Source organism: Onychostoma macrolepis, chromosome 14 (genome assembly GCF_012432095.1).
Source record: "Onychostoma macrolepis isolate SWU-2019 chromosome 14, ASM1243209v1, whole genome shotgun sequence".
In the NCBI taxonomy this organism is placed as follows: Eukaryota; Metazoa; Chordata; class Actinopteri; order Cypriniformes; family Cyprinidae; genus Onychostoma; species Onychostoma macrolepis.
The window spans coordinates 5,356,906-5,378,223 of record NC_081168.1 but is presented as its reverse complement, the minus strand read 5'-3'; the positions used below and the strand labels follow the sequence as shown (position 1 = coordinate 5,378,223).

The window sequence follows — 21,318 nt, the reverse complement described above, 5'->3', positions numbered from 1 at the left end:
CACTTTTCGTACTTTAATGCAAATGAGTCACATTCAACACGTATTGATAATTGTTCACTTTATTTAAATTTTTTTTAAAACTGATACAAGACAGAAAAAAACAAAAGTTAGAAACTTGCAGCCTAAATGTCCCATTATTTACAAGGGCAAATGCACATTTTCTGCCTTTTCAAAATATTAAATGTTTTACCATTGGCATTCCTGTAGTTATATCACCACATGACAGCATGGCATTTCATAAATTTAGTGAAAGGAAGAGAGAGTCAACCGGATGTAAAGAAATGTGGAAGATATAACTAAGAAAAAATGCCTTAGAAACCATTAAATATCAAAGCAAGTCACAGCTTTTGCCAGCTGCTTCTTGGTGTGCATTTTAAAGATATTCAAGCAATCATTGAAAAAGACAGTCTTAGATATAAATACTTTAGAAGATTATAATCTCTGTGTAAATTCCATAGTATCTGAACTGTCATAATATTTGGTACACAAAGGTACGTTATCCCATGTATTGGTTTTGAATCAAGTTATTTACAGTTTGTACAGCCCTTAAACTTCATTGTGCTCACAAATGAGATCTGGTTTAAATCACTGCTCAAATTAGTTACTCATATGCAATGTGTGCAATACATATGATACAGCACTACTAAATGTAAGTGAAGCTGAAGTTTTAAAAACCTTTCAAATCTAAATAAAATCACTCCTCTTGCATTTAAATGTATCCAGACAATTTTAGAAAGGACAACAGAGTTCCAAAACTTTCTAAGGTACAAAAATAGAACAAGTTATCAGATGACAGATTTTTATATTAACTACACACATTGTTGAATTGGATTTGAATTTCCTATCTACAAAACGCAATTAAAATTACATAACAGATTTCTCTTATTTACAGTTAAATTGTGATTCAGAGAAAAAAAAAAATATTTATATATATCAATGCCTGTAAAGAACATATGTGGGAATTGAAGAAACAGTCAATATGGCAGTGCACTGTTGTTTAAATGAAAGACAGATTTACAAAAGTGTGTGTAAATGTACTGTGTATAGATTCTAGCGTGAAAACTATTTCTTTGGTGACACCGCTATTTCGAGCTGTGGAAACCGAAAACTGCCTTTTGAACCACTATCACTGCTAGATGATGACGACATTCTGGACTTTTTTGAAGACTGAGCAACTACACCAGCACCCTCAATCCTAACCTCACTTTCATCTGTCACTTCATATGAACCTTTACTTTTTGAGCTAAAACCTCCAATTGTAGCAAACTTCAACTTTCCTTTTTTGCCTTTGGCCATTTCTCCAACATCAACTGAAATGTTGCCACCCTCTGCCTGTAAGTGGCCTTCAGCAGAAACAGGGGAAGCTAAACCTCCCTCGTCACTTACAGAAGATGAGTGATGTGTTTTTTTGAAGAGGTCAAGGGAGGCAGATTTACTCTTTGGTGAAACTTTAAACCCAGAGCTTCCCTCTACTGCTAACTTGCCACTTGTCAATTGCCCAGAACTTAGGCTCAACTCCTTAGACACCTTTGCACCACCTTTACTGGTTACATCAACACCTTCTCCCTCAGCAGTAAGATCAGCTGCACTGCCACCTTTAGATTTAGATTTGGAAAATAATTTTGGCATTTTGACTTTCACTTTTCCACCACTGCTTTTCATATCAGTGTTCTCAATTTCCAGACTTTGGGAAGTAACTTCAGAAACAGCAGCCAATTCACCTGAACCTACATTTACTCTCATATCACCTCCATCTACTTTAGGCAATGCAACACCAAACTTTGGTACTTTGATTTTAGGAAAGGTTACATTACCTCCTTGGTACTCCATCACACCAGATAATGATGCATCTGGCTTCATGTCTAACCCACTTGCAGTCTCTCCCTTTTGTCCTCTTACATTAAAGCCTGGTATTTCAATGCTCCCTTTTACTCCTTTTTGTTCAGTGAGATTTAAATCAGCATCTAAAGCACCACCATGGACATTTACAGTAGGCACTGTCAACTCAACATCCTGTATTTTTCCTCCTACATCAATTTTAGCCTTGCCTTTTCCATTAATGCCTGATCCTGCTACACTGACATCTGGGGACTGAAAGGTCTTTTCTGGAACCTCTAAAGTTGCATCTCTAACAACCAGTTCAGGAGTTTTTATTTCAGAGCCAGAGATGCCAACTTTTGTCATTTTGATTTTTCCTCCTTTTGTTTTGAAATCAGGACTGTCCAAACTAGCACCTGGTGTCTGAATATCAGTTTTAAGGCTTGCAGAAGGCAGATCAGCAGATGATTTTATAGTTCCAGAGGCAGATGAACTACCTTTAGCTTTTGAAGATTTGATGTCAAATTCCACATCAGGAAAATGTAACTTTCCAAAAAGAGGTTTCTTTACTTTGGTTGACTTCATCTGCAGGTCAGGTTCATTTGTCTCCAACTTCATATCACCATCAAATGTTTTAGACTTCCCTTTCCCTTTGGCCAATTTGAATTTACCTTTCTTTCCTTTCACATCTATGTTCATATCAGGTCCTTCTACACTACCACCAGCATCAGGAATATCTGCATCCAATTTTGGGCTCTTAACTCCAAGCGAAAATTTAGATTTTTTCATTTTTGGCACCTTGATATTTGCATCTGGTCCACTGATGTTGACTTCAGGGCTTTTGACATCAATATTCGCCCCTATATCTTTTTCAGGTATTGAAAGACTGCCACCTGAAGGCTTTATTCCAAAGTTGGGACCTTTGAATTTTGGGAACTTAACATGTTTTAAACCACCCTCAGGTCCTTCAATGTCAAGATCAGGAGCTGTAACATCAATTCCAGGTCCTTTAATGTCAACGTCTGCTTTGGGGAAATTGATGTCAACATCTGGGACCTCCACTTTAGGACCTTTGAGTCCAAATGATGGCATTTTCATTTTAGGCATCTTGAAGCCACCTTCTGGGCCCTCGATATCAACATCAGGACCTTCAATGTCCAATTTTGGTGCCTTTAGATCAGCTGAAACCTTTGGTACAGAAACATCCATATCACCCTTCACTTTGGGCCCTTTTAAGTTGACATCTGGCATAGAGATCTTCGGACCTGATATGGAAGGCATTTTGAACTTGGGACCTTTGATTTTTCCTTCAGGTCCTTCAATGTCAAGATCAGGAGCTGTAACATCAATTCCAGGTCCTTTAATGTCAACATCTGCTTTGGGGAGATTGATGTCAACATCTGGGCCCTCCATTTTAGGACCTTTGAGTCCAAATGATGGCATTTTCATTTTAGGCATCTTGAAGCCACCTTCTGGGCCCTCGATATCAACATCAGGACCTTCAATGTTCACTTTTGGAGCTTTTATGTCACCTGAAATCTTTGGTACAGAAACATCCATATCACCCTTGACTTTGGGGCCTTTAAGATTTAAGTTGACATCTGGCATTGAGATCTTTGGACCAGATATGGAAGGCATTTTGAACTTGGGACCTTTGATTTTTCCTTCAGGTCCTTCAATGTCAAGATCAGGAGCTGTAACATCAATTCCAGGTCCTTTAATGTCAACATCTGCTTTGGGGAGATTGATGTCAACATCTGGGCCCTCCATTTTAGGACCTTTGAGTCCAAATGATGGCATTTTCATTTTAGGCATCTTGAAGCCACCTTCTGGGCCCTCGATATCAACATCAGGACCTTCAATGTTCACTTTTGGAGCTTTTATGTCACCTGAAATCTTTGGTACAGAAACATCCATATCACCCTTGACTTTGGGGCCTTTAAGATTTAAGTTGACATCTGGCATTGAGATCTTTGGACCAGATATGGAAGGCATTTTGAACTTGGGACCTTTGATTTTTCCTTCAGGTCCTTCAATGTCAAGATCAGGAGCTGTAACATCAATTCCAGGTCCTTTAATGTCAACATCTGCTTTGGGGAGATTGATGTCAACATCTGGGCCCTCCATTTTAGGACCTTTGAGTCCAAATGATGGCATTTTCATTTTAGGCATCTTGAAGCCACCTTCTGGGCCCTCGATATCAACATCAGGACCTTCAATGTTCACTTTTGGAGCTTTTATGTCACCTGAAATCTTTGGTACAGAAACATCCATATCACCCTTGACTTTGGGGCCTTTAAGATTTAAGTTGACATCTGGCATTGAGATCTTTGGACCAGATATGGAAGGCATTTTGAACTTAGGACCTTTGATTTTTCCTTCAGGTCCTTCAATGTCAAGATCAGGAGCTGTAACATCAATTCCAGGTCCTTTAATGTCAACATCTGCTTTGGGGAGATTGATGTCAACATCTGGGCCCTCCATTTTAGGACCTTTGAGTCCAAATGATGGCATTTTCATTTTAGGCATCTTGAAGCCACCTTCTGGGCCCTCGATATCAACATCAGGACCTTCAATGTCCACTTTTGGAGCTTTTATGTCACCTGAAATCTTTGGTACAGAAACATCCATATCTCCCTTGACTTTGGGGCCTTTAAAGTTGACATCTGGCATAGAGAATTTTGGACCTGATATGGAAGGCATTTTGAACTTGGGACCTTTGATTTTCCCCTCAGGTCCTTCTATGTCAAGATCAGGAGTTTTGATGTCAATTTCAGGTCCTTTAATGTCAACATCTGCTTTGGGGAGATTGATGTCAACATCTGGGCCCTCCATTTTAGGACCTTTGAGTCCAAATGATGGCATTTTCATTTTAGGCATCTTGAAGCCACCTTCTGGGCCCTCGATATCAACATCAGGACCTTCAATGTTCACTTTTGGAGCTTTTATGTCACCTGAAATCTTTGGTACAGAAACATCCATATCACCCTTGACTTTGGGGCCTTTAAGATTTAAGTTGACATCTGGCATTGAGATCTTTGGACCAGATATTGAAGGCATTTTGAACTTGGGACCTTTGATTTTTCCTTCAGGTCCTTCAATGTCAAGATCAGGAGCTGTAACATCAATTCCAGGTCCTTTAATGTCAACATCTGGGCCCTCCATTTTAGGACCTTTGAGTCCAAATGATGGCATTTTCATTTTAGGCATCTTGAAGCCACCTTCTGGGCCCTCGATATCAACATCAGGACCTTCAATGTCCACTTTTGGAGCTTTTATGTCACCTGAAATCTTTGGTACAGAAACATCCATATCTCCCTTGACTTTGGGGCCTTTAAAGTTGACATCTGGCATAGAGAATTTTGGACCTGATATGGAAGGCATTTTGAACTTGGGACCTTTGATTTTCCCCTCAGGTCCTTCAATGTCAAGATCAGGAGTTTTGATGTCAATTTCAGGTCCTTTAATGTCAACATCTGCTTTGGAGAGATTGATGTCAACATCTGGGCCCTCCACTTTAGGACCTTTTAGTCCAAATGATGGCATTTTCATTTTAGGCATCTTGAAGCCACCTTCTGGGCCCTCGATATCAACATCAGGACCTTCAATGTTCACTTTTGGAGCTTTTATGTCACCTGAAATCTTTGGTACAGAAACATCCATATCACCCTTGACTTTGGGGCCTTTAAGATTTAAGTTGACATCTGGCATAGAGATCTTTGGACCAGATATGGAAGGCATTTTGAACTTGGGACCTTTGATTTTTCCTTCAGGTCCTTCAATGTCAAGATCAGGAGCTGTAACATCAATTCCAGGTCCTTTAATGTCAACATCTGCTTTGGGGAGATTGATGTCAACATCTGGGCCCTCCACTTTAGGACCTTTGAGTCCAAATGATGGCATTTTCATTTTAGGCATCTTGAAGCCACCTTCTGGGCCCTCGATATCAACATCAGGACCTTCAATGTTCACTTTTGGAGCTTTTATGTCACCTGAAATCTTTGGTACAGAAACATCCATATCACCCTTGACTTTTGGACTTTTCAAGTTGAAGTCTACATCTGGCATAGATATTTTTGGACCTGATATGGAAGGCATTTTGAACTTGGGACCTCTGATTTTCCCCTCAGGTCCTTCAATGTCAATTTCAGGTCCTTTAATGTCAACATCTGCTTTGGGGAGATTGATGTCAACATCTGGGCCCTCCATTTTAGGACCTTTGAGTCCAAATGATGGCATTTTCATTTTAGGCATCTTGAAGCCACCTTCTGGGCCCTCAATATCAACATCAGGACCTTCAATGTTCACTTTTGGAGCTTTTATGTCACCTGAAATCTTTGGTACAGAAACATCCATATCACCCTTGACTTTGGGGCCTTTAAGATTTAAGTTGACATCTGGCATTGAGATCTTTGGACCAGATATGGAAGGCATTTTGAACTTGGGACCTTTGATTTTTCCTTCAGGTCCTTCAATGTCAAGATCAGGAGCTGTAACATCAATTCCAGGTCCTTTAATGTCAACATCTGCTTTGGGGAGATTGATGTCAACATCTGGGCCCTCCATTTTAGGACCTTTGAGTCCAAATGATGGCATTTTCATTTTAGGCATCTTGAAGCCACCTTCTGGGCCCTCGATATCAACATCAGGACCTTCAATGTTCACTTTTGGAGCTTTTATGTCACCTGAAATCTTTGGTACAGAAACATCCATATCACCCTTGACTTTGGGGCCTTTAAAGTTGACATCTGGCATAGAGAATTTTGGACCTGATATGGAAGGCATTTTGAACTTGGGACCTTTGATTTTTCCTTCAGGTCCTTCAATGTCAAGATCAGGAGCTGTAACATCAATTCCAGGTCCTTTAATGTCAACATCTGCTTTGGGGAGATTGATGTCAACATCTGGGCCCTCCATTTTAGGACCTTTGAGTCCAAATGATGGCATTTTCATTTTAGGCATCTTGAAGCCACCTTCTGGGCCCTCGATATCAACATCAGGACCTTCAATGTCCACCTTTGGAGCTTTTATGTCACCTGAAATCTTTGGTACAGAAACATCCATATCGCCCTTGACTCTTGGACTTTTCAAGTTGAAGTCTACATCTGGCATAGAAATCTTTGGACCGGATATAGAAGGCATTTTGAATTTGGGACCTCTGATTTTCCCCTCAGGTCCTTCAATGTCAATTTCAGGTCCTTTAATGTCAACATCTGCTTTGGGGAGATTGATGTCAACATCTGGGCCCTCCATTTTAGGACCTTTGAGTCCAAATGATGGCATTTTCATTTTAGGCATCTTGAAGCCACCTTCTGGGCCCTCAATATCAACATCAGGACCTTCAATGTTCACTTTTGGAGCTTTTATGTCACCTGAAATCTTTGGTACAGAAACATCCATATCACCCTTGACTTTGGGGCCTTTAAGATTTAAGTTGACATCTGGCATTGAGATCTTTGGACCAGATATGGAAGGCATTTTGAACTTGGGACCTTTGATTTTTCCTTCAGGTCCTTCAATGTCAAGATCAGGAGCTGTAACATCAATTCCAGGTCCTTTAATGTCAACATCTGCTTTGGGGAGATTGATGTCAACATCTGGGCCCTCCATTTTAGGACCTTTGAGTCCAAATGATGGCATTTTCATTTTAGGCATCTTGAAGCCACCTTCTGGGCCCTCGATATCAACATCAGGACCTTCAATGTTCACTTTTGGAGCTTTTATGTCACCTGAAATCTTTGGTACAGAAACATCCATATCACCCTTGACTTTGGGGCCTTTAAAGTTGACATCTGGCATAGAAATTTTGGACCTGATATGGAAGGCATTTTGAACTTGGGACCTTTGATTTTTCCTTCAGGTCCTTCAATGTCAAGATCAGGAGCTGTAACATCAATTCCAGGTCCTTTAATGTCAACATCTGCTTTGGGGAGATTGATGTCAACATCTGGGCCCTCCATTTTAGGACCTTTGAGTCCAAATGATGGCATTTTCATTTTAGGCATCTTGAAGCCACCTTCTGGGCCCTCGATATCAACATCAGGACCTTCAATGTCCACCTTTGGAGCTTTTATGTCACCTGAAATCTTTGGTACAGAAACATCCATATCGCCCTTGACTCTTGGACTTTTCAAGTTGAAGTCTACATCTGGCATAGAAATCTTTGGACCGGATATAGAAGGCATTTTGAATTTGGTGCCCTTGATATGTCCCTCAGGTCCTTCAACATCAAGATCAGGAGTTTTGATGTCAATATCAGGTGATTTTAAACCAATGTCACCACTAGGCACGCTGACATCAATTTCTCCTTTGGGTGACTTAAAACCGAACTTTGGCATTTTAAATTTTGGCATCTTGAATCCTCCCTCTGGACTTTTAACTTCTACACTTGGAGAATCAACTTCCACTTTCGGCATATTTAGATCACCTTCCAAACTGACACCAGCTTGACCTTTCACTTTAGATCCTTTCGGAAGTTTGACATCAACATCAGGTGCTTCAATCTTTGGCCCTTTAAATCCAAACTTGGGCATTTTAAATTTAGACTTCTTGACATTTGTTTCTGGAAAATTAACCTCAACATTTGGACCTTCAGGACCAGATACTGATGGCATCTTGACTTTTGGGCCTTTGATTTTTCCTTCTGGTAATTCTATGTCAAGTTTGGGCTCCTTGATACCCAAATCTGGTGTTTTAATGTCTCCTTCCACTTTTGGAATAGACACATCAACATCACCTTTCAGTTTTGGACCTTTTAAGTTGAAATCCACATCAGGCATAGAAATCTTTGGACCAGAAATGGTGGGCATCTTGAATTTGGAGCCCTTGATTTTTCCCTCTGGTCCTTCAATATCAAGTTCTGGACCCTTAATGTTCACATCTGGCGCTTTAATTTCTCCTTCCACTTTTGGAACCGACACGTCAAAATCACCTTTCAGTTTTGGACCTTTCAGGTTGAGGTCAAAGTCTGGCATAGAAATCTTTGGACCAGACATTGATGGCATCTTGAATTTGGGGCCCTTGATTTTTCCCTCAGGCCCTTCAATGTCAATCTCTGGTGCATTAATGTCTATATCTGCTTTAGGGATTTTCACATCAACATCTGGACCCTCCAGTTTTGGACCCTTCATTCCAAATGTTGGCATTTTGATCTTTGGCATCTTAAAACCACCCTCAGGTCCTTCAATTTCTGGGCCTTCAATTTCAACTTTTGGTGCTTTAATATCCCCTTCCACTTTTGGAACAGACACGTCAACATCACCTTTCAGTTTTGGACCTTTCAGGTTGAGGTCAAAGTCTGGCATAGAAATCTTTGGACCAGACATTGATGGCATCTTGAATTTGGGGCCCTTGATTTTTCCCTCAGGCCCTTCAATGTCAACCTCTGGTGCATTAATGTCTATATCGGCTTTAGGGATTTTCACATCAACATCTGGACCCTCCAGTTTTGGACCCTTCATTCCAAATGTTGGCATTTTGATCTTTGGCATCTTAAAACCACCCTCAGGTCCTTCCATTTCTGGGCCTTCAATTTCAACTTTTGGTGCTTTAATATCCCCTTCCACTTTTGGAACAGACACGTCAACATCACCTTTCAGTTTTGGACCTTTCAGGTTGAGGTCAAAGTCTGGCATAGAAATCTTTGGACCAGACATTGATGGCATCTTGAATTTGGGGCCCTTGATTTTTCCCTCAGGCCCTTCAATGTCAACCTCTGGTGCATTAATGTCTATATCGGCTTTAGGGATTTTCACATCAACATCTGGACCCTCCAGTTTTGGACCCTTCATTCCAAATGATGGCATTTTGATCTTTGGCATCTTAAAACCACCCTCAGGTCCTTCCATTTCTGGGCCTTCAATTTCAACTTTTGCTGCTTTAATATCCCCTTCCACTTTTGGAACCGACACGTCAAAATCACCTTTCAATTTTGGACCTTTCAGGTTGAGGTCAAAGTCTGGCATAGAAATCTTTGGACCAGACATTGATGGCATCTTGAATTTGGGGCCCTTGATTTTTCCCTCAGGCCCTTCAATGTCAACCTCTGGTGCATTAATGTCTATATCGGCTTTAGGGATTTTCACATCAACATCTGGACCCTCCAGTTTTGGACCCTTCATTCCGAATGATGGCATTTTGATCTTTGGCATCTTAAAACCACCCTCAGGTCCTTCAATTTCTGGGCCTTCAATTTCAACTTTTGGTGCTTTAATATCCCCTTCCACTTTTGGAACCGACACGTCAACATCACCTTTCAGTTTTGGACCTTTCAGATTGAAGTCAACATCTGGCATAGAAATCTTTGGACCAGACATTGATGGCATCTTGAATTTGGGGCCCTTGATTTTTCCCTCAGGTCCTTCAATGTCAACCTCTGGTGCATTAATGTCTATATTGGCTTTAGGGATTTTCACATCAACATCTGGACCCTCCAGTTTTGGACCCTTCATTCCGAATGATGGCATTTTGATCTTTGGCATCTTAAAACCACCCTCAGGTCCTTCCATTTCTGGGCCTTCAATTTCAACTTTTGGTGTTTTAATATCCCCTTCCACTTTTGGAACAGACACATCAACATCACCTTTCAGCTTTGGACCTTTCAGGTTGAGGTCAAAGTCTGGCATAGAAATCTTTGGACCAGACATTGATGGCATCTTGAATTTGGGGCCCTTGATTTTTCCCTCAGGTCCTTCAATGTCAAGCTCTGGTGCATTAATGTCTATATCGGCTTTAGGGATTTTCACATCAACATCTGGACCCTCCACTTTTGGACCCTTCATTCCGAATGATGGCATTTTGAACTTTGGCATCTTAAAACCACCCTCAGGTCCTTCAATTTCTGGGCGTTCAATTTCAACTTTTGGTGCTTTAATATCTCCTTCCACTTTTGGAACAGACACGTCAAAATCACCTTTCAGTTTTGGACCTTTCAGATTGAAGTCAACGTCTGGCATAGAAATCTTTGGACCAGAGATTGATGGCATCTTGAATTTGGGGCCCTTAATTTTTCCCTCAGGTCCTTCAATGTCAAACTCTGGTGCATTAATGTCTACATCGGCTTTAGGGATTTTCACATCAACATCTGGACCCTCCAGTTTTGGACCCTTCATTCCGAATGATGGCATTTTGAACTTTGGCATCTTAAAACCACCCTCAGGTCCTTCAATTTCTGGGCGTTCAATTTCAACTTTTGGTGCTTTAATATCTCCTTCCACTTTTGGAACAGACACGTCAAAATCACCTTTCAGTTTTGGACCTTTCAGATTGAAGTCAACGTCTGGCATAGAAATCTTTGGACCAGAGATTGATGGCATCTTGAATTTGGGGCCCTTAATTTTTCCCTCAGGTCCTTCAATGTCAAACTCTGGTGCATTAATGTCTACATCGGCTTTAGGGATTTTCACATCAACATCTGGACCCTCCAGTTTTGGACCCTTCATTCCGAATGATGGCATTTTGATCTTTGGCATCTTAAAACCACCCTCAGGTCCTTCCATTTCTGGGCCTTCAATTTCCAATTTTGGTGCTTTAATATCTCCTTCCACTTTTGGAACGGACACGTCAACATCACCTTTCAGTTTTGGACCTTTCATATTGAAGTCAACGTCTGGCATAGAAATCTTTGGACCAGATATTGATGGCATCTTGAATTTGGGGCCCTTGATTTTTCCCTCAGGTCCTTCAATGTCAACCTTTGGTGCATTAATGTCTATATCGGCTTTAGGGATTTTCACATCAACATCTGGACCCTCCAGTTTTGGACCCTTCATTCCAAATGATGGCATTTTGATCTTTGGCATCTTAAAACCACCCTCAGGTCCTTCCATTTCTGGGCCTTCAATTTCCACTTTTGGTGCTTTAATATCTCCTTCCACTTTTGGAACAGACACGTCAACATCACCTTTCAGTTTTGGACCTTTGAGATTGAAGTCAACGTCTGGCATAGAAATCTTTGGACCAGACATTGATGGCATCTTGAATTTGGGGCCCTTGATTTTTCCCTCAGGTCCTTCAATGTCAACCTCTGGTGCATTAATGTCTATATCGGCTTTAGGGATTTTCACATCAACATCTGGACCCTCCAGTTTTGGACCCTTCATTCCGAATGATGGCATTTTGATCTTTGGCATCTTAAAACCACCCTCAGGTCCTTCCATTTCTGGACGTTCAATTTCAACTTTTGGTGCTTTAATATCTCCTTCCACTTTTGGAACCGACATGTCAACATCACCTTTCAGTTTTGGACCTTTCAGATTGAAGTCAACGTCTGGCATAGAAATCTTTGGACCAGAGATTGATGGCATCTTGAATTTGGGGCCCTTGATCTTTCCCTCAGGCCCTTCAATGTCAACCTCTGGTGCATTAATGTCTATATCGGCTTTAGGCATTTTCACATCAACATCTGGACCCTCCAGTTTTGGACCCTTCATTCCGAATGATGGCATTTTGATCTTTGGCATCTTAAAACCACCCTCAGGTCCTTCCATTTCTAGGCCTTCAATTTCCACTTTTGGTGCTTTAATATCTCCTTCCACTTTTGGAACAGACACGTCAACATCACCTTTCAGTTTTGGACCTTTCAGATTGAAGTCAACGTCTGGCATAGAAATCTTTGGACCAGATATTGATGGCATCTTGAATTTGGGGCCCTTGATTTTTCCCTCAGGTCCTTCAATGTCAACCTCTGGTGCATTAATGTCTATATCGGCTTTAGGCATTTTCACATCAACATCTGGACCCTCCAGTTTTGGACCCTTCATTCCGAATGATGGCATTTTGAACTTTGGCATCTTAAAACCACCCTCAGGTCCTTCAATTTCTGGGCCTTCAATTTCCACTTTTGGTGCTTTAATATCTCCTTCCACTTTTTGAACACACACGTCAAAATCACCTTTCAGTTTTGGACCTTTCAAATTGAAGTCAACGTCTGGCATAGAAATCTTTGGACCAGAGATTGATGGCATCTTGAATTTGGGGCCCTTGATTTTTCCCTCAGGTCCTTCAATATCAAACTCTGGTGCATTAATGTCTACATCGGCTTTAGGGATTTTCACATCAACATCTGGACCCTCCACTTTTGGACCCTTCATTCCGAATGATGGCATTTTGATCTTTGGCATCTTAAAACCACCCTCAGGTCCTTCCATTTCTGGGCCTTCAATTCCCACTTGTGGTGCTTTAATATCTCCTCCTACTTTTGGAACCGACATGTCGACATCACCTTTCAGTTTTGGACCTTTCAGATTGAAGTCAACGTCTGGCATAGAAATCTTTGGACCAGAGATTGATGGCATCTTGAATTTGGGGCCCTTGATTTTTCCCTCGGGTCCTTCAATGTCAACCTCTGGTGCATTAATGTCTATATCGGCTTTAGGGATTTTCACATCAACATCTGGACCCTCCACTTTTGGACCCTTCATTCCGAATGATGGCATTTTGATCTTTGGCATCTTAAATCCACCCTCAGGCCCTTCGATTTCTGGGCCTTCAATTTCCACTTTTGGTGCTTTAATATCTCCTTCCACTTTTGGAACAGACACGTCAACATCACCTTTCAGTTTTGGACCTTTCAGATTGAAGTCAACGTCTGGCATAGAAATCTTTGGACCAGAGATTGATGGCATCTTGAATTTGGGGCCCTTGATTTTTCCCTCAGGTCCTTCAATGTCAACCTCTGGTGCATTAATGTCTATATCGGCTTTAGGCATTTTCACATCAACATCTGGACCCTCCAGTTTTGGACCCTTCATTCCGAATGATGGCATTTTGATCTTTGGCATCTTAAAACCACCCTCAGGTCCTTCCATTTCTGGGCCTTCAATTTCCACTTTTGGTGCTTTAATATCTCCTTCCACTTTTGGAACAGACACGTCAACATCACCTTTCAGTTTTGGACCTTTCAGATTGAAGTCAACGTCTGGCATAGAAATCTTTGGACCAGAGATTGATGGCATCTTGAATTTGGGGCCCTTGATCTTTCCCTCAGGCCCTTCAATGTCAACCTCTGGTGCATTAATGTCTATATCGGCTTTTGGGATTTTCACATCAACATCTGGACCCTCCACTTTTGGACCCTTCATTCCGAATGATGGCATTTTGATCTTTGGCATCTTAAAACCACCCTCAGGTCCTTCCATTTCTGGGCCTTCAATTCCGACTTGTGGTGCTTTAATATCTCCTCCTACTTTTGGAACAGACATGTCAACATCACCTTTCAGTTTTGGACCTTTCAGATTGAAGTCAACGTCTGGCATAGAAATCTTTGGACCAGAGATTGATGGCATCTTGAATTTGGGGCCCTTGATCTTTCCCTCAGGCCCTTCAATGTCAACCTCTGGTGCATTAATGTCTATATCGGCTTTTGGGATTTTCACATCAACGTCTGGACCCTCCAGTTTTGGACCTTTCATTCCAAATGACGGCATTTTGATCTTTGGCATCTTAAATCCACCCTCAGGCCCTTCAATTTCTGGGCCTTCAATTTCAACTTTTGGTGCTTTAATATCTCCTTCCACTTTTGGAACCGACACGTCAAAATCACCTTTCAGTTTTGGACCTTTTAGATTGAAGTCAACATCTGGCATAGAAATCTTTGGACCAGAGATTGATGGCATCTTGAATTTGGGGCCCTTGATCTTTCCCTCAGGTCCTTCAATGTCAACCTCTGGAGCTTTGATGTCCACATCTGGTGCCTTAATGTCAATATCAGCTTTAGGGATTTTCCCATCAACATCCGGACCCTCCAGTTTTGGACCTTTCATTCCAAATGATGGCATTTTGATCTTTGGCATCTTAAAACCACCCTCAGGCCCTTCAATTTCTGGGCCTTCAATTTCCAATTTTGGTGCTTTAATATCTCCTTCCACTTTTGGAACTGACACGTCAACATCACCTTTCAGTTTTGGACCTTTCAGATTGAAGTCAACGTCTGGCATAGAAACCTTTGGACCAGAGATTGATGGCATCTTGAATTTGGGGCCCTTGATTTTCCCCTGAGGTCCTTCAATGTCAACCTCTGGTGCATTAAAGTCTATATCGGCTTTTGGAATTTTCACATCAACATCTGGACCCTCCAGTTTTGGACCCCTCATTCCGAATGATGGCATTTTGATCTTCGGCATCTTAAAACCACCGTCAGGCCCTTCAATTTCTGGGCCTTCAATTTCCACTTTTGGTGCTTTAATATCCCCTTCCACTTTTGGAACAGACACGTCAACATCACCTTTCAGTTTTGGACCTTTCAGATTGAAGTCAACGTCTGGCATAGAAATCTTTGGACCAGAGATTGATGGCATCTTGAATTTGGGGCCCTTAATCTTTCCCTCAGGCCCTTCAATGTCAACCTCTGGTGCATTAATGTCTATATCGGCTTTTGGGATTTTCACATCAACATCTGGACCCTCCAGTTTAGGACCCCTCATTCCGAATGATGGCATTTTGATCTTTGGCATCTTAAAACCACCCTCAGGCCCTTCAATTTCTGGGCCTTCAATTTCCACTTTTGGTGCTTTAATCTCTCCTTCCACTTTTGGAACCGACATGTCAACATCACCTTTCAGTTTTGGACCTTTCAGATTGAAGTCAACGTCTGGCATAGAAATCTTTGGACCAGAGATTGATGGCATCTTGAATTTGGGGCCCTTGATCTTTCCCTCAGGCCCTTCAATGTCAACCTCTGGTGCATTAATGTCTATATCGGCTTTTGGGATTTTCACATCAACATCTGGACCCTCCAGTTTAGGACCCCTCATTCCGAATGATGGCATTTTGATCTTTGGCATCTTAAAACCACCCTCAGGCCCTTCAATTTCTGGGCCTTCAATTTCCACTTTAGGTGCTTTAATATCTCCTTCCACTTTTGGAATGGAAACGTCAGCATCACCTTTCAGTTTTGGACCTTTCAGATTTGGACCTTTCAGATTGAAGTCAACGTCTGGCATAGAAATCTTTGGACCAGAGATTGATGGCATCTTGAATTTGGGGCCCTTGATCTTTCCCTCAGGTCCTTCAATGTCAACCTCTGGAGCTTTGATGTCCACATCTGGTGCCTTTACCTCGATATCAGCTTTAGGGATTTTCACATCAACATCCGGACCCTCCAGTTTTGGACCCTTTATTCCAAATGATGGCATTTTGATCTTTGGCATCTTGAAACCACCCTCAGGTCCCTCAAGGTCAGGGCCTTCAATTTCAACTTTTGGTGCTTTAATATCTCCTTCCACTTTTGGAACTGACACGTCAACATCACCTTTCAGTTTTGGACCTTTCAGATTGAAGTCAACATCTGGCATAGAAACCTTTGGACCAGAGACTGATGGCATCTTGAATTTGGGGCCCTTGATTTTTCCCTCAGGTCCTTCAATGTCAACCTCTGGAGTTTTGATGTCCAGAGCTGGTGCCTTAATGTCAATATCAGCTTTTGGGATTTTCACATCAACATCTGTACCCTCCACTTTTGGACCTTTCAGTCCGAATGATGGCATTTTGATCTTTGGCATCTTAAAACCACCCTCAGGTCCTTCAATTTCTGGACCTTCAATTTCAACTTTTGGTGCTTTAATATCTCCTTGCACTTTTGGAACGGACACGTCAACGTCACCTTTCAGTTTTGGACCTTTCAGGTTTAAGTCAACATCTGGCATAGATACTTTTGGACCAGAGATCGATGGCATCGTGAATTTGGGGCCCTTGATTTTCCCCCCAGGTCCTGCAATGTCAACCTCAGGAGCTTTGATGTCCACATCTGGTGCCTTTACCTCGATATCAGCTTTGGGGATTTTCACATCAATATCTGGACCCTCCACTTTTGGACCCTTCAGTCCGAAAGATGGCATTTTGATTTTTGGCATCTTAAAACCACCCTCAGGTCCTTCAATTTCTGGACCTTCAATTTCAACTTTTGGTGCTTTAATATCTCTATCCACTTTTGGAACGGACACGTCAACGTCACCTTTCAGTTTTGGACCTTTCAGGTTTACGTCAAAGTCTGGCATAGAAAGCTTTGGACCAGAGATTGATGGCATCTTGAATGTGGGGCCCTTGATTTTCCCCTCAGGTCCTGCAATGTCAACCTCTGCAGCTTTGATGTCCACATCTGGTGCCTTTACCTCGATATCGGCTTTGGGGATTTTCACATCAATATCTGGACCCTCCAGCTTTGGACCTTTCAGTCCGAATGATGGCATTTTGATCTTTGGCATCCTAAAACCACCCTCAGTTCCTTCCATTTCTGGGCCTTCAATTTCCACTTTTGGTGCTTTAATATCCCCTTCCACTTTTGGAACAGACACGTCAACATCACCTTTCAGTTTTGGGCCTTTCAGATTGAAGTCAACGTCTGGCATAGAAATCTTTGGACCAGAGATTGATGGCATCTTGAATTTGGGGCCCTTGATCTTTCCCTCAGGCCCTTCAATGTCAACCTCTGGTGCATTAATGTCTATATCGGCTTTTGGGATTTTCACATCAACATCTGGACCCTCCAGTTTAGGACCCCTCATTCCGAATGATGGCATTTTGATCTTTGGCATCCTAAAACCACCCTCAGTTCCTTCCATTTCTGGGCCTTCAATTTCCACTTTTGGTGCTTTAATATCCCCTTCCACTTTTGGAATAGACACATCAACATCACCTTTCAGTTTTGGGCCTTTCAGACTTAAATCACCTTTCAATGTAGACCCTTTTACATTTAAGTTCACATCAGACACCGCAATCTTAGGACCGGAGACCGGTGGTATCTTGATTTCAGGATCTTTGAATTTTACTTCAGATCTCTCAATGTTAAGCTCTGGAGTCTTGATATCCACATCTGGTGCTTTAACCTCCATTTTGGTTTTCGCAAGATTTACATCAACATCAGGACCCTTTACTTCTGAAGTTTTTATTCCAAATGAGGACATTTTGACCTTTGGAACAGTAATGTCACCTTTGACACCCTCGAGATCTGGCCTTTTAATTTCAATTTTTGAAGTTGTAACATTCCCTTCAACATTTGGAACAGACACGTTAAAATCTCCTTTCACTTTTTGTCCTTTGAGGTTTAAATCTACATCTGGCATAGAAATTTGACCAGTGATTGATGGCGCATCAAATTTGACATCTTTGACTGTATGCTCATGTCCTTTAAAATGAAGCTCTGGACCCCTGATGTCCATATCTGGTGGTGTGATTTTTACATCAGCTTTGGAGAGACTTCCTACTGTATCAGGTTCCTGAACCCGAGCTGACATTTTCTGATTCCCAGTTATGCTGAAACCTTTCTGACTAACATCTTTAAGATTTTGATTGTTAAAATTCACTTCTACATTCTGACCTTCCTTGGGCCTTTGCACATCTATGGTACCAAAAGACAATTTGGTTTTATCATCGGACCCATACTTATGCACTTCAGACCAAGATTCCCTTCCAATACTGCCCCCTTTATCTCCACTAATGGAAAAACCTGAAACACGTGTATTCAGAACAGGGCCCTTTACTGTAGCAACCTCAGTTCCTCCCATCATACTTGAACCAGCTTCCAGTGGAGAATAAATATTTCTCACGTCTTTGTCTAACCCCGTGGTTACTTTGCCAGAGAGATCACTACTGCCTGCAGAAGCTTCAGTCCTTCCAAAATGTTCCATCACCATCTGTCCTTTACCACCTGACAGTCCAGTGTCTGACACATTAATTGTAATCTCTTTCCCACTACCATCTAATTCACTTGTTGCTTTAAAAGATCCTGTGCTAGAGTGCTTCACAGAGGAGCCAGTGACATGGGGCCCGCTAAGAGTTATGTCCCCCATTTTTATACCTCCGTGAGCACCACTAACAAGGCTACTATGTGGTAATCTGATTTGAGTAGAATCCCCCTCCGACTGCTCATGCTGCAAGACATGCATTTTGAACTCAGGGCTTGAGTGATCAATCTGCTGACTAGTCTCCCCAGGCACGTCCACAGTGTAGGTAGTTATTCGACGAGTGATTGTAGTAATGGTGCAACCATCACTGCTTGTGCTGCTGTGACGTTCTGTGCGCACATCAACACCCTCAGCAAGATCCTCTGACTTTAGTCTAGGTTTAATCTTCTTAGTGTAGATTCTCTTGTAGTCTTCGTCATCCCCGCTCTACAGGAAATGGAAAATTACAAATTACTATGACATTTCTGTGTGAAATTTATGTAAGAGAAATGTGTAAAACATTTCAGTTAAATTTAGTTTAAGTACTGAAGTACTGATCATACTAAAATCTACACTTTACAAGGCCACCTTACCAGAAGAATGTCTGAACTAGAGCCTCCTAACCCTCCACGTCCTTCCCATGACAATGTCCCCATTGGAGAACGGCAAGGTGACTTGTCTCCAGACTTATTTTGTAATTTTAGTCCAACCTTGTGTCGGTTTAGAGTCTTTAGTAGTTCAGACGTTTCTTCTGAGCTCATGTTGTCAAAGTAAATGGTGGCCCCCACAATTTGGTCACCTGTGACAAAAAAACTGTACATGGTAAGTTCAAACTAAATGATTTATAAAAGATAAATTATATATGGAAGACCTACAAGAACATTAGTTCATTTAAGAAAAAAAAAAAAAAAAAAAACACCAAAAAGGGGAGTGACCAAAGCTGTTCGGAGAATCAAAACATTCGAGAAATTAGAAAATTCGATTTTCCAAATGTTTGCACATTACATTACAACCTGCAGGGTTATTTTGACTTCATACCTTCATATACTTTCCCAGTATGCGCAGCAAGGGACTCATCTTTCACCTCTTTGACAAAAATCTCTCCTTGACCTTTTTGTTCTATGGTGAGCCCAACCTTATCAGTGCCCATCCATTGTGGGAAAAGCACTTCCCTTGTGTCCTGCTCGTCAGCCATCTTATAAATAAATAAAATGAAAAATTACACAATACACAATGAAACGCAGTAAAACATAGTAACTACTACACAATACCAAATATATGTGTCAACTACTATACAGTTTCAAGTTGAATGAGTTAAAATGAGCATAAGCTTTTTTCTAGAGAGAAATTACCTTATAAACAGTTAAAAAAAAATTTAAAAAATTGTAAAAAATTAACTGAAAATTGCAGTGCTTTCCTGTAAATTACACGTAGCTATTAACATCACTTAGCTAAAACACGTCTAACTATTTATTCTGTATACCTCTAAATGTGTTACTTCTTCACCTGTCCCCTAGTGTGGACCGTGTCAGCCCTTGTTCTTTCCTTAACACAAAAAAAGAAAAAGAAAGTTAGTGTCTTGATTAAAAAAAAAAATTTTAAAAACACATTGCTGTGTGTGTTTTTTTTTTATTTATTTTTTTCATTTTTTTTTTTAACAACAGTAAATGAGTATCAAACTGAGACCACCAGATGGCAATATAGTCTCCAACAAAGTGAAAGTAAACAAGCATGATTTCTGTTTGGGAACTTAGCAGTGGTTTAACTATATCTTTCTAGCAAGAACCGAGTTATCTGTATACCATGATTTTCTTCAGCAGCAAAAAGCACTAAACCACATGGGGAGAAAAAGCTTTAAAACAAGAGCAATAACGTGTCGCTAACTGCATTAAGCTCGGTTTAATACACAGATTAAACATATCTAAACATCTAAAAATCTGATGTCCATTAAATGAAAATCAGACTGTAGCCTGTGGATCTGGGAGGTCTTTTCTTGATGAACATTGCTTCAGAGTTTTTTAGCTGACACGTGGGCCTGCCATTCCAGCTTTCAACACAGAAAGTTCTTTGTTTCAGAGATATCACCCCCTCACAATCATCCACCCTGCAATTACACAGGACCTCTTGGATATGAAAACACCTACATTCATATTTCACTACACACTGGCAAATGAGGCACTAGATTATTTTAATTATGAAAACATTTGCCAGTGACAAAGAAAAAAAAAAAAATAATCAACGTCTTGTTAGTTATACCAAAAGTTAAGCAGAACTCGTCAAGTGCTGTGTAGTCAATTTGTCCCGTGTCCCTCTTTGTTGCCAAGTAAGATACGAATAGTAGTATCATTATGCTGACATGGACAAGTCAAAAATATAGCTCAACGGTCATTACACAAAAATATATTTTTGCTCAATAACATGATTGATCAGTTAGAATAAAGTATTCCAAAATGCCACATAGAGTGTAAGAAATGGAAATGGAAAAAGCTGTGTCTCATGTGATAATGAATTGGTGGGATGTAAGAATTATTCAAGCAATCCAAATGCTCCCTTGATTCAAATTAGTAAGTATTAGGGCTGCACGATATATTGCATTCGATTGTCAAGCGCATCTCGTCAGTAAAGCCGGTTCTGTGATTATTAATAAATCTCCATCACCCGTTTTCAAATGGAGCGGCATTTAATACACAGAGACGTATTTTACCGACAAGCTACGCAATTCACGCTCTGAATCACCTGCGATATTAAACGTGATATTGCGTAGCTTGTCGGTGAACTATGGCTCTGTGTATTAAATGCCGCTCCATTTGAAAACAGGTGATGGAGATTTACCGCTAATCAT

At 41.0% G+C, this 21,318-nt stretch overlaps 1 protein-coding gene across 1 annotated transcript in view; it reads right to left on the bottom strand.

Annotated features, from left to right (window-relative positions):
* Positions 1 to 41: 41 nt before the first annotated feature.
* Positions 42 to 21,318, bottom strand: part of ahnak (AHNAK nucleoprotein) — a 30,741-nt gene continuing 9,464 nt past the window's right edge. Inside the window, 5 exon segments of the mRNA XM_058797822.1 lie at positions 42 to 7,622; positions 7,625 to 18,923; positions 19,070 to 19,275; positions 19,515 to 19,671; positions 19,960 to 20,021. Coding sequence (XP_058653805.1) covers positions 1,063 to 7,622; positions 7,625 to 18,923; positions 19,070 to 19,275; positions 19,515 to 19,671 — 18,222 coding nt within the window. The 5' untranslated portion in view covers positions 19,960 to 20,021 and the 3' untranslated portion in view covers positions 42 to 1,062.